The sequence below is a fragment of the Colletotrichum chrysophilum genome (genome assembly GCF_026319265.1).
Source record: "Colletotrichum chrysophilum strain AFK26 chromosome Unknown scaffold_204, whole genome shotgun sequence".
Taxonomy (NCBI): Eukaryota; Fungi; Ascomycota; class Sordariomycetes; order Glomerellales; family Glomerellaceae; genus Colletotrichum; species Colletotrichum chrysophilum.
Window position 1 is genome coordinate 20,504 of NW_026517491.1, and position 12,865 is coordinate 33,368.

At 58.8% G+C, this 12,865-nt stretch overlaps 3 protein-coding genes across 3 annotated transcripts; 1 reads left to right on the forward strand and 2 right to left on the reverse strand.

Moving 5' to 3' along the window:
* Window positions 1–210: 210 nt before the first annotated feature.
* Window positions 211–5,848, reverse strand: COL26b_013082 (uncharacterized protein; the record flags this gene model as incomplete). The annotated part of the gene is made up of 3 exons (XM_053185709.1): window positions 211–2,523; window positions 2,573–3,771; window positions 3,820–5,848. 3 exons carry the CDS (start codon window positions 5,846–5,848, stop codon window positions 211–213), a joined length of 5,541 nt encoding a protein of 1,846 aa, XP_053030340.1.
* Window positions 5,849–9,932: 4,084 nt separating this feature from the next.
* On the forward strand, window positions 9,933–10,997 carry COL26b_013083 (uncharacterized protein; the record flags this gene model as incomplete). Its single annotated transcript, XM_053185710.1, has 2 exons — window positions 9,933–10,685; window positions 10,743–10,997. The coding sequence occupies 2 exons, from the start codon at window positions 9,933–9,935 to the stop codon at window positions 10,995–10,997; spliced, it is 1,008 nt and encodes a 335-aa protein (XP_053030341.1).
* Window positions 10,998–11,212: 215 nt separating this feature from the next.
* On the reverse strand, window positions 11,213–12,580 carry COL26b_013084 (uncharacterized protein; the record flags this gene model as incomplete). The annotated part of the gene is made up of 4 exons (XM_053185711.1): window positions 11,213–11,616; window positions 11,665–12,115; window positions 12,171–12,405; window positions 12,552–12,580. 4 exons carry the CDS (start codon window positions 12,578–12,580, stop codon window positions 11,213–11,215), a joined length of 1,119 nt encoding a protein of 372 aa, XP_053030342.1.
* Window positions 12,581–12,865: the final 285 nt, after the last annotated feature.

The following is a 12,865-nucleotide window of genomic DNA, read 5'->3' on the forward strand; positions in this document are numbered from 1 at the left end:
ATAACGACGAAAACGCCCCCCTTTCTACCAAATCCGTAGCATATCGCGAACCGACGAACACGGCCCCGTACGCTCGCGCTCTTCTTTTCGCCTCTCTGTGCGACAAGGAGCAAGGAGGCAAGCAAGCAAGCGGCAGCCCTGCCAGGCCACGCATTGCAATAACAGAAGTGACAAAAGAAATAGCAACAGCCACCACCACCTCCACAGCCCTTAATTAATCTCCCCCGTGATGTACCCAATCTGCCGCCGCCCGTTGACGCCCGCGCCCGCCAGCTGGCTCGCCAGGTTCGTCTGCCCGTCGACCAGCCGCCGCTGCTCCGCCAGGCGCGTCCGGAACCGGTCCTCCGCCTCGCGGTCCATCCGATCCACGTCCTCCCGCTCCGCGACCCGGATCGCAGACATGGCCTTGGCGTGGTCCACCTGCTCCGTCGCCATCTGCTTCTCCCACTCCAGCAGCATGCTCTGCCGCGTCATGACCAGGTCCTGCTCCGCGAGCTCCACCGCCCGCGCCCGCGTGATCGTCGCATCCGTCAGCGCCGCCTGGTGCTCGAGGTCCGCGCTGCGCTCGCTGCGCTTGCGCCGCATCGCGGCAGCAAACACTTCTTCCTCGGCGCGCGCCCGCTCGTTGAGCGCGACCAGGTCGTCCGCCTGGATGCGCTTGCGCCGGCTGTCCTCGAGCTCCGCCTGCGCGGACCAGATCTGCGCCTGCACGGAGGCGAGCTCGGTGCTGCGCGCGATCGAGAGCAGGTGGTCCTCCTGCTCGAGGTTGAGGCGGTCGAGGCGCGCGCGGCGGCTGCGCTCCTGCGCCTCGAGCTCGTCGGGCATGCCGCAGGCGCCGTCGGGCTGCGGGCCCGTGTTGGAGTAGTAGACGTCCTCGGCGCGGTTGGCGCGCAGCAGCTTGATGAGGGCTTCCTTGGTGTCTGACGCGGGGAGGACGTGGGCGACGTACATGGTGGGCGAGTACGTCATCTTGCCGTCGGTGAACTGGTTGAACTTCTTGTTGACGTGCTTCCACATGCCGGCCTTGAGGAGGGTGCGGCTGGTGACGAGGGGCTCTTTGGAGTCGAGGGCGAGGAGGAGGATGGACTTGCCGTCGGTGCGGAGGGTGATGTCGGAGCCGGCCTCGATGAGGAAGTTGGTGACGCGCTCCATGAGCTTCTGGCGCGCGGCGGTGAGGGGCTCGTTGTCGGCGGCATGGCAGGCGAGCTCGCCGAGCGCGCTGCGGCCGCCGTGGAGGGTGCTCGGGAAGTCTGGCTCGTGGCCGTACTGGACGAGGACCTGGCACGCGGGGAGGTTCAGCTCGCGCGCCGCGTTGTGGAGCGAGCCGTCGTTGCTGGAGGCGCCTGCGGCGAGGAGGTTGGACATCATCTTGATGGCGAGCTCGCCGCCTGCTTCTGTTGATAGTGTGAGTGGCGTGTTGCCCTTGACATCGCAGACGTCCACTTCGGCGCCCTCGAGGAGCAACATCTTGACAATGTCAGGGCGGCGGTTGCGGATTGCTAGTAACAATGGCGTCGTCTGAGATAGGCGGCTCTCAAAGTTGATCTTGGCACCCGTCTCGATCAGCATCTGGATGATGCCGCTGCTAACCTTCTTCTGCTCCTGATGCAGCGCCCACATCATGAGCGTGACGGGCTCTTCGTCCACGTCTTCCATGATCTTGCACGGCATCATCTGGTCGTAATAGTAGCCGGCGTCCAACAAAGCCTTCGTGATTCGAATAGATCGGGGGTATTGTGAGATGGCGAGGAAGAGGAGGGGCATGGATTCCGGCGGTGTGTACATGACGTCCAATCGGGTCTCGCCGTCAGCGTAGTCAGTAAACATTGTAATCAGCTCCAGAGCTTCGTCTTCGGAGGTGGGGTTGTCGAAGATGCGGTAGAACGCTCGCGAGATCGACTCTGTGTTGGGCTTCTTCTCCAGCAGCCGGTTGACGAGGAACGCGTTCAAGGCGGCTGCCGCGGATTGCAAGAGCATGCCGTTGTCATAGTTGACGTCGACCTTGTGATCGAGGAGGATGTCGACGAAACCGTTGGCGAGGCTGACACTGTCGTCGGACTCGGACAGCGGCATGTCGACGACTTGAGTGAGGACAGAGCTCAGGCCGTCGCCGTGAGCGCCCTTTTGCAGGAAGCTGTGCAAGATGCTGAAGCCGGTTTCTGTGAACCATTGCGCCGAATTGTCCTTGGTGAAACCCTCCCTGATGGCCAGATTGAGGTCCTCGCCGAGAATCTTGGACTCCAACATCATTGCCAGCGGCCGCACCATCACTCTTCTCGTCGCGTCGATGAGTGTCTGGCAGTTGTTGGCAATGGGTGAAGCACCAAATCGGAGCAGTGACTTGATGAGTTTGAAGTCGGGTTCTTCCTCGTTGATTGCTTGGTTCAGAATGACATGAAGGTCATCCGATATAGGCAGACCGGCCCGGAAGAGCGCGTCGATGATGGCGGCACGTGGTTCGCGGCTCAGCTTCCAGGCAGCCCTGAGAGCGCGGTTGAGCGTGGTGTGATTAGGCTTGTGTTGCTGTTTCTGTGTTAGAAATGACCTCACACGAGTTGTGCAGATTACTTACTAGCTTCGTGCCGATGTCGACCTGACCCAACATCATTTTCAGAGTATTGAGAAAGGCACTCCTCGTCGCAGCCCATACCGCCTCTCCCTTATTGTAGTTCGGATCCGCACCAGCCTCCAACAAAGTCCTGACCAAGTCCTCGCCGTCGTCACCGAAACGGACGGCGGACGCCAGCTGGATGTGAAGAGCCTCCCCGTCCACGCCGTGAGGCAAGAGTGCCTGGAGAATCGCAGCTCGCGTCTTGAGATTGCCGACTTCAGTAGCGGCCTGGAAACCTCGCTCGATGGTCGACTTTTTAGGCGTCGAGCTGCCGCTCAGTAGCATCGCCAAGACGTCGGCAGAACCAGATTTGCATGCCTCCACAATGGACTCCTCGTCGATCTGGGCACCGTTCTTCACAAGAATGCTGCCGAGCACCAAGTCACCATCTGCAGCGGCGGCAAGTAGCGCATCCGAGAGAACTGTCCCCGACGCGCCGTGCTCCAACAACAGTGTGCAAATACTCGCCCTCGCTTCCTTGTCGGATAACATGGCCGCCTCCGCAAACGCGTCGTTCGTGATCGGTATCGAGTGCTTCTGTTTGAGAATCAGTTCGACGATGTCGGGGCGCTCCTTCTTGACAGCCGAGATCAAAGCCTCGCCGTCGCTGGTATTGGCCTTGAGTGATAACGTCCTCAACAACGGGATATCATTAGTGTATGTGTTGATAGCGAATCCCAGCGCCCGGTTTGCCTCCGCACTGGGCGCACCGGCCTCAAGCAGTTTCTCGGAGAAGTCAAGACGGTCCATGGGATCCGCAATGCGCAGCGCGTGGGGCAGGGCGGACGCCAGTGACGCCGGGCTGGGGCGCGCGGCGAAGAGCATGTCGGTGATTTGGGTGTCGCCGGCGGCGACGGCGTGGCAGAGGGCGGCGGCGTTGTGGGAGTTGACGTCGGCGCCCGACTCGAGGAGCACCTTGACGATCGACAGCTCGCGTTTTCCGGGGTCTGTCTGGAGGAGGGAGTGGACCTCCTTGACAAGGACGTCGTTGAACAAGGCCTTGTCCTTGGTCTTGGACAGGAGAATCTCGAGTTTCTCCGCCTTTTGCTCGGAGGACTGCATCATCGATAGCTCGTTGATGGCTCGGCCAACGGTTTGTGGTGAAGGTTTGCCGTGTTTCAAGAGCATGTCCAGAACAGGAGGGTCGTGGCTGTGGATTGCTACTCGTCATTAGTACCCTGCGTATGAGATATGTTATGACGACTTACCTGATGCCATGGCAATTCCGCTGTCTACGTTGATGTCCGCCCGGCCCTGAAGCAGCAGCACTTGCAAAAGCTTCAGGTCTGCCGGTCGGTAGTTCAGCACGTTGAGCATCGCCTGGGAAACCTTGCCCGGCTCGAGAGTCGGCACGTTCGTAAGCAGCAAGGTCGCCATATCTAACCTAGTCTGCGGGTCAGGCGTCGCAATTATCCTGGGCAGGATGCCGGCAGCAGTCTGCGGCGTGACGTTCTTCTTCAGCAGTGCGTTCAGCAACCTCAAATCCTTCTGCATGACAGCGGCCACCAGCGCGGACCCGTCGTTCTCGTTGATGTCGGTGTTGTACTTCAGGAACAGACCGATGAGATCCTCGTCTTTGAACTTCGGGTCTTCGTCGATGGCTTCCTGCAGCGCCTCATGCACAATCGGCCCGGTGAGGCCGCTCGTCAGGAAACACTCGACCATACGGTACCTGTTCTGGCGGGACAGCGTCTTGGTGAGGGGGAAGATCTGCGCCAACGTCTCGCTCGACGGCTGGCTGTTCAGCATTTCCCTGGTCATTGCAACATCACTTCGCATCACTGCAATCTGCAACGCCAGGCCGCCCTTATGGTCGACGGAGGCTACTTGGTGGCGTTCATACACCATCGATCGGGGCCCCTTCTTCACGTCGTGTTCGCTGACCGGTCGGCCTCCCGGGAACACGGGGGTGAGGAGGAGCTTGACCGAGTCGACGTCGCCCGCCTCGGCCGCTTCGATGAGCATGTCGTCTAGCGCAGTCCCACTCGCGCCCCTCCTCAATAACAAGTCCAGCAAAAGTCGGCGGCTCTCGATTGGCATATTCCTTGGGAGCAGCTCAACACACTCTGACGCATGCATTGAGCTGAGTTCTGAGTTGCCGTTCAGCAGTGTGTATGCTACGTCGACCCGTCCGTTCTGGATGGCTTTCCGGATAGCCATCGCATCCTGATACTCGATAGAAACCCCGTACTTGACCAACAAATCGACCATGTCCTGGAACTCTGCGGCCGCCGCGTGGATGAGAGCGAGCGCAGGGCCATCGCCATCCGTACCCGCACAAAGAAGCAACTCGGCGACAGCAACCTTGTCGTTCGGGTTCATCGACGGGTGATCCAGCAGTTGCGAGAACGCCTCATCCAGGCCTGGACGTTTCGGCGGGTGGTTGCCCATGATGATCGCGAGGGCAATATCGTGACGTCCCTGGCTAATGGCGATCTTGAGCGCCTCCGCTTGGTTGTAGTCGCCATCAGCATCAGACCGACTCAGATGCAGAACCGTCGTCAAGCACCCCGCCTTCGTCGCTTCCACCATGCACTGAGACAGCCATGTCGGCGGCGGCCGCGCCTCGGACCGCAACACGATGGACACCAGCTCGGCCTGACGGCCCGAAGCGCAGGCCTGTCGGAAAACCTCCTGCGTCTCACTACTGCGAAGCACACCGGCGCCGTACCTCAAAAGCAGCTCCACAATCTCGACATTTTCCGCGCGCATGGCCAACGGTAATGAGGCATCCAGGGCAAAGTGGTCGGCGTGGGGCAGCAGAACCTGGATCATGTCCATCTGGCCGTTGTGGACGGCATGCTGGAGCAGCTTGCTGCGCTCGCCGAAGCTCTCCAGGCTCTTCCTCCGCGGCAGGATGCTCGTCTTGGCCTTCTGAGCCATGTTGACGTCGCCGCCGGACGAGACGAGCTGGACGATGAGGGCCTCGGCGACACCGGGGGATCCGCCTTCGGTGACGTGTTGGTCGAGGGTGTCGAAGACGAGCTTGTAGTCCCACTTGGTCTTCTTGGAGGTGAGGACGCGCCTCAGGTTAGTGGTGGAGTCTGTCCGGCCAAGGACGGAGGCCTTGCGCTTGAGGAGCTCCTCGGCCCTGATGTCGTCCTCGGAGGTGCGGAAGCTGGGGGGGCTGTTGGGGCGCGTCAGCGGCGTCGGGGATGGCGGGGGCTCGAGGCCCCATTCCTCCGCGAACTGGATGATCCGCGTCTGGCGGTCATCCTCGGTCGGCGGAGTCGGCATCGGGGGAGCCGGGAGGGGGGGGGGGGGGGTTAGGCGTGAGACCGTATGTTGGATGACGGACGTCGGGATGGGGGGCCGTAGAGAGGCGGCGAATGCGAGGGCGACAGGTGAGAGGTGAACAGAAGCGGAGAAAAGTATAAAAAAGGAGCGTGAGTGAGTGTAGGAAAGGTGAGTTGAAGTTGAGATAGAGCAAGGCGAGGCTGAGGAGAGTGAGAGTTGGCGGGTGAGTGAGAGGAAAGGAGACGTGCGGCGCAAAGTTTCGTTTTCGTCCCAAGAATTTCCCCTTCTTCTCTTTCTGGCCCGTTTACTCTTCTTTTCCTCTAGCAGCAGATAGACTTTAGCAAGGTGCAGCAAAGAAAGTCAGGCCAGGTGAACGGAAAAGACGGCCTTCAGCCGGTGGCAACCGGTGCTGGTGGTGGTGCGTTGGCTGCGATGGCATGAACGGGAAGTTGAGAACAAGCATCCAGGATCGACGGGTTGAGGTGACAGAAGGACGGGTAAGGTACGGACAGGTGGCAGGCCTGTTAGGGGGCAAACCACGGGACTGGAGACAGGAGAGGGAAGGGCTGGGCTAGGAGAATACGGGACGCGGGTCGAGTGGTAGAGGCGACGAGGGGGGCGAGAGAGAGAAGCAGAAAAAAAAAAAAAAAAAAAAAAAAAAGGAAAATGAGGTTGGATTGGGATTGGATCGTTGGGTTCGATGGGTCCGAGTCGCAACGTCTGGCGGCTTCTGGTTCGTCGCGGGCTCTCGGCTGGGAGATGCCGCCGCCCGGGGGGGTTTCAGTTCAATGGGAGAGATGTGGGACACGCACAGTTCCCCCTGCGAGCTGTTGTCGTATGGATGAATGTTGGTGAGATGTCTTTGATGGTACGGATGCCCAGGGGATGAAAGATGAGAAGAAGCCGGATGACGGTCGGTGAGTAGTGGAGGTACCAAGGTATCAAAGTACCGCAAGGTAAGGTGTTGAGGTGAGTAAGAGAGGTAAGGCGACGACGACAGGGTGATGGAAAAGATCAACAAAGACCCAGATAAGCAGTCAGCAGCACCTCAGTGTCCAGTCCGTATCTCGGTACCCGGTGGCCGCTGATGAGCGACCCGACGATGAAGTGAAAACGCAGGCCGCAGTGGCGACAATGCGTCGCGTTTCAGCGGGGTGGAGCCGTGGTTTTTCGTCTGTTCGTCCCCTTCTCCCAGCGCCTTCACAAGCTGTTGTCCCCTAACAAATATTCGTACAACGGTCTTCAGCTTCAGGGAGCAGCGACTTCGGCAGGGGCATTGATGAGGCTGGGATTGCTTAAAGTCTCGAGGTCAGACGATGCGCGACAGGGCAGCGGCCATGACGTCGTCTCTTCGGCTGTTCCGTCTTGTCGTCGTTCTCCAACTCGTGACTTTTTTTTCTTTTCTTCTGACGCTCCAGAGAGATGGCCGTTGCGCGCCCTTTTAACAGCCAGAAACCAGGAACATGCTGTCTTGCCAGGTGGAGAAATGATTGACCGCTAGAAGGGACGAGGAAGAGAGGAGAAAGAGGAGAAAGCGGGACGGGAGACGAACGCAAACAAAGTTCAAGAAATAGCACAGAGGCAAATTCAATGCGACAGACCTTGAGGTGACCAGCCCAGTCCATCTCTCGTTTAAGCTTGTTGGCAGAGGTCGAGATACCTTGGGATTGGGCGTTGCACCAGCAGGGGCGTACGCGGACACTTCTTCTTTACCTGCAGACGGCCCTTGACAGCCGAGAAGGTGGGGGAGACAGACGCAGAGAAGCACCGAAGGGGGCCGTGGAAGCAGCATGGAAACCTCCGATTTGGCCTAGCCCAGGGCCAAGGCGTACTGAAGGCATACTATGTACTTGACACTTGATGGACGGTACTCGATGAGTGACATTTCTTCAGAGTGCAACACAACACAGGCCGGCCCAGAACACCCCAAAATGCTTCACAAAGTGGCTCCTCATCCACCTCGACCTCAGTCTGGCTAGCACATTAGAATTAAGAAACCAGAATTCCGGGGTCCTACACAAACGAGACCCGGGAACCGAGATATTTTTCGGGGTGCCGAAGTGAGCGGATGGGGGAAATATTGGGGAATATTGAACAGAGGCTGGAACCGTGAACCTGTGCCTGACACCCCTGACCCCTGACTGATGCAAGCCTCTGATGATTGGTTGAAACCCTTCTGCAGGACTGCAAACTGCGCCGTTGCTCCAATGTCCCCTCTCTCATCCTCCGTGCGCGTTTTCGCCCACAACGGCGCCGGTCAACCTGCCAAATCATCGGTCCGGTCCGCCCTCTTGACGTGGCCGACGACAGACACCACCACTAAACCTCACTCACCATCACCGCCACACACCAAGGAGACATTATCCCGCCAACCAAGCTCCCACGTTGATAAGGTGTAGGAGTGGCGGGCACAGACCACGCTGACCAAACCACACGCCTCACGTTCTGCTGTACCTGCAAAACGCGCAAGTCGAGGCGAAGTGCGCAGACGGGACACCCAATCACGCACAGCACCGTAACTTTACAGCAGAGGCCAAGACGGCTGAGCCTCAATTGCAGACGACAACCATTGCGACCCTCCCCGCCGATCAACTTTAGGTAGTCCAAGGTTCTGATCAACCCGCGGGGATACCACCCTCGAAAAAGTTACTCAGTCTCGACAGCAGAGGAAAAGAACAGAGCTTGAGAGGTCTGGAGCTATCCTCCACCAACGGATAAGCACCCGGCCGAAATGTCCAAGAGAGATCTCCCCGCCAGCCCCGATTGACCCGCGCGCATTGATCCCGCCTCTATCTGAGCCTTGGCAGACCTGACTAGCCCCGACTCTATTTTGCGCGGCCCCCGAGGGAACATGCCGGCACCTTACTCAGCTGCTGTTTGACAGAGAAGACGTCCGTGGCAGAATTGATGAATTGCTGATGTAGTATACTTCCAACAGCCATGGCCGCGTGAGATCTCTGGGGAGGAAACATGATGGGGTTGCATTTTGCCATGGACCAGACGGGGGAAGTCGTAGCCGCCACGACCATCGGTTCGTGCCAAGACGTGGTATGGCGACAGCATACCATCAGACTTGGATCGTCCCATGCATCAGCACGCGCTACTTCGCCATTGCAGTCAGGGAATTGGTTTGATAATCTACCCTCAGTGACTGTTGTGGGCGTTGGCGTTATCCTCGGCTGCTTGCATGCAAATAGGCTGACTTGATGCCTTTCACATCACATTTAGATACACACTCACCGAGTACGACTTCTGCTCATAGACTTATCCATCTTTTGAACTTTTGCAGTCTTTGGACCCCGTTGAATGTCTGCCAATTTCAGGAGAATTCTGTCCCAGATCGTGTCCACCGAAAACGTGTCTCGAGCTGAGCTGGCAGACTCGTCCAGGAGTGTATGTTTCCTTTCCACTACCTTATGGTGTCTAATGTGATTGAATCAGAGCATCCAAATGGGATATCATATCGATTCGAATTGACAATTTTGCCGTCAACAGTGTGAACACCCAACGTGATCTTATCATCACTATCACCAAGACGTTTGCCTCCCACGCCCCGCGCAAACCACTACCGCTACCGCTCCGGCTCCGGCCCCAACGCCGAACATGCCAACCCCACACATTCGCGCCCCCTCCCGATCCCGCCATCCGACGTGCCGAACCCCTCACCCGACCCCGTCATCGGTGCCTGCTTACTAAATCACTCCCATCATCGTCCCACCCCTCCGCTCGCGCCGCGGAATGGGATGCCATTTCGCAAACATATTGCTCAGCAAAGACGGAAACTAGATCCCGCTTAATTGCACGCCATCCGACGTCCGGAGTTCCTTTAGAAAAAAAAAAGAGGCTTCGCCCGGATTAAAGCTTAGCCACAACGTCAATGTCTCTCATCCCCTCCCCGCCGCGAACAATCCCCAAGCTCACAAGGTGCCTCCTCTCAGCATTAGCATCACACTCACCTCTCACTAGACAACAACCTCCCCTTACCTCACGACAACAACATCTCACCCGCAAACTCACGCCCTCACGCACCTTAACAACATCCCCCACTCGCCTCAGCGACCTCTCCCCCGCCCCGCACTTCACAATGGCCTCCACGCCCTCCGTCCCCAAAACAATGAACGGCATCCAGATCCCCCGCACCGGCGACGTCTCTGTCCTCACCCACGAGACCGCCCTCCCCGTCCCTTCCCCCTCCGAGGGCCAGGTCCTCGTCCGCAACGAGTACGCCGGCATAAACTACATCGACACCTACTTCCGCACGGGTCTGTACAAGGCGCCCCTGCCGCAGGTCCTCGGCCGCGAGGGCGCCGGCACCGTCGTCTCCGCCCACCCCTCCGTCTCCAGCAGCAGCTTCTCCCCCGGCGACCGCGTCGTCTACATGGGGCCCTACAGCTCCTACGCAACCTACTCCGCCGTGCCCGCCTCCTCGCTGCTGCGCATCCCCGACGCGCTGGGCACCGACGCCGCCGCCGCCGCGCTGCTGCAGGGCCTCACGGCGTGGACCTTCATCCGCGAGGCGGGCGTCGTGCAGAAGGGCGAGTGGGTCCTGGTGCACGCGGCGGCCGGCGGCGTCGGGCTGCAGCTCGTGCAGATGCTGCGCGCCGTCGGGGCCAAGGTCATCGGCACCACGAGCAGCGACGAGAAGTGCGCGCTGGCCAAGAAGAACGGCGCCGAGTGGATTGTGAACTCAAAGAGCCAGGACCTCGTCGCGGAGGTGAAGAAGATTACGGACGGCCACGGCGTGGATGTCATCTTTGACGGTGTGGGTAAGGCGACGTTTGATAGCGACTTGGAGATGGCGGCGCGTAAGGGACGGTTGGTCGTTTTTGGAAATGCTGTAAGTTGATTGGGATAATTTGATGGGGGCGAGTGTGGTTGCTGACAGTTGTGGTAGTCTGGCGCGGTGCCCCCTTTCGACATTCTGAAGTTGGGACCCAAGAACTTGAAGGTCATGCGCCCCGTGGTGAACAACTACGTCGCCACCAGAGAAGAGCTGGAGAAGTACAGCGGCGAGCTGTTTGAGATGATCACCTCAGGCAAGGTCGAGGTTGCCATCCACAAGGCCTACCCGCTGAAGGACGTCAAGCAGGCGCACACTGATCTTGAGAGCCGAAACACTACCGGCAAGCTCCTGCTCAAGATTGATTGACTGGATGCGCAACTTTGAGTTTGTGCAAGCATAAATGAATAATGATGTGTTCAAACTTTTTTTTTCTCATTAGATTCTCTCTATGGCGAACGTAGTCTCATGGCTGTCGCTGGAATAGCAGTAATTCTAACACCGTCTATGATGAGCGATATGAAAAGGGCCAAGATCTAGGCGAAGCGTGGCCGATGCTCCGATGCATGTTTTATGTTTCCATTTTACGAGCTGGTGGGCTTGGCGTTGGCCAGCAACTCAGGGGGAGGGTCCTGGCGGTAACCCTTGGGGTTGTTGCTGACCCAGCGCCACAGGTCTTCGCAAGCCTTCTCCATCGTCAGCTCCGTCTTCCAGTTGAGCTCCTTGTTGGCCAGCGAGGGGTTGGCGGTAAGATCCAGGACGTCACCCTGGCGTCTGGGGACGACGTCGTAGGGGAGGTCGCGGCCGACGACGGCGCTGAAGGCCTTGATCATCTCGAAGACGGTGCTGCCACGGCCGGAGCCCAAGTTCCAGGCCTTGACACCGGGCTTGTTCTCGCGGAGGTAGTTGAGGGCGACGAGGTGGCCCTTGGCCAAGTCGACAACGTGGATGTAGTCGCGGATGGCGGTTCCGTCTCTTGAGGAGTAGTCTGCTTCGTGTTAGACGCCGTTCTGTAGGGCAACCCAGATATACGTACCATCACCGAAGACGAGCAGCTTCTCGCGCTCGCCAGTGGCGACCTTGCCGAGCAGAGGCAGCAGGTTGTAGGGAACGCCCTGGGGGTCCTCGCCCATGAGGCCAGACGGGTGAGCACCGCAGGGGTTGAAGTATCTGAGGAGAGCGCCGTTGAAGTGCTCAAAGGGCTCGCCGGCCTTCTGCAGCTTGTTGCGCTCAGCCTGGATGTGGTCGGTGATGACCTGCTCGACAAAGGCCTTGGTGTGGCCGTAGGTGTTCGTAGGGCCAATGGGGCAGTGCTCGGGAATGGGAATCATGTTGGGGAAGCGGGTAGCATCGCCGTAGACGGTCGCGGAGGACGAGAAGACAATGTTGGGGACATTGTTGTCGGTCATGGCCTGGAGCAGGGAAACAGTGCCGCCGACGTTGACGCGGTAGTACTCGAGGGGAATCTCGCCAGACTCGCCGACAGCCTATAATGTGGCGTTAGTCGAGGACGTCGAATGCGGCAGGATCAGAGCGACATACCTTGAGCGCAGCGAAGTGGATTACGCTGTCAATCTCGGGGTGCTTCTTGAAGACCTCATCGAGACCAGCCTTGTCGGTGACGTCGACCTGGTAGAAGTGGGGGCGCTTGCCGGCAAGAAGCTCGATGCGGTCGACGGCGACCTTGGAGGAGTTGTACAAGCTGTCGACAATGACAACGTCGTAGCCGTGCTCAAGCAGAGCGAGGGTAGTGAAAGAGCCAATGTAGCCGGTGCCACTGTCGAGATGCGCGATTAGCTTTCCGCCGCGTGTGTGCGAGCGATGCGCCGGGAATGCGACAGCGACCAGAAAGTCCCTCGTGGACGCCTCCCCCCACGCTGTCGCATCGCCGCAATGCGCCCGAGTCAAAGTCGTGGAGCTTACCCGGTAACCAAGACAGTTCCAATCGCCATTGTGAAGAAATTTGCTAGCGTCGATCGCAACTAGGTGCGGTCAGGGGATGAATTTGGAGTAGAGAAACGAAGGACAGAGGACAGCGCCGAGTTTGGTGTATGTTGCTTGGTGCGGTCCGTCGGGGGGTATCAAGTAGGCTTTTGGTTGAAGGACGAACAGATCAGGCTTCTCTCTGGAAGGCGAAGGAAGAGGATGGCGCGGCGTAATATAAATCTGGCGATGGAGGCTGCAGCGACGGTCACAATAACAAAAAACAACCGGGTCGTCTGTCTGTAACGTTCCGA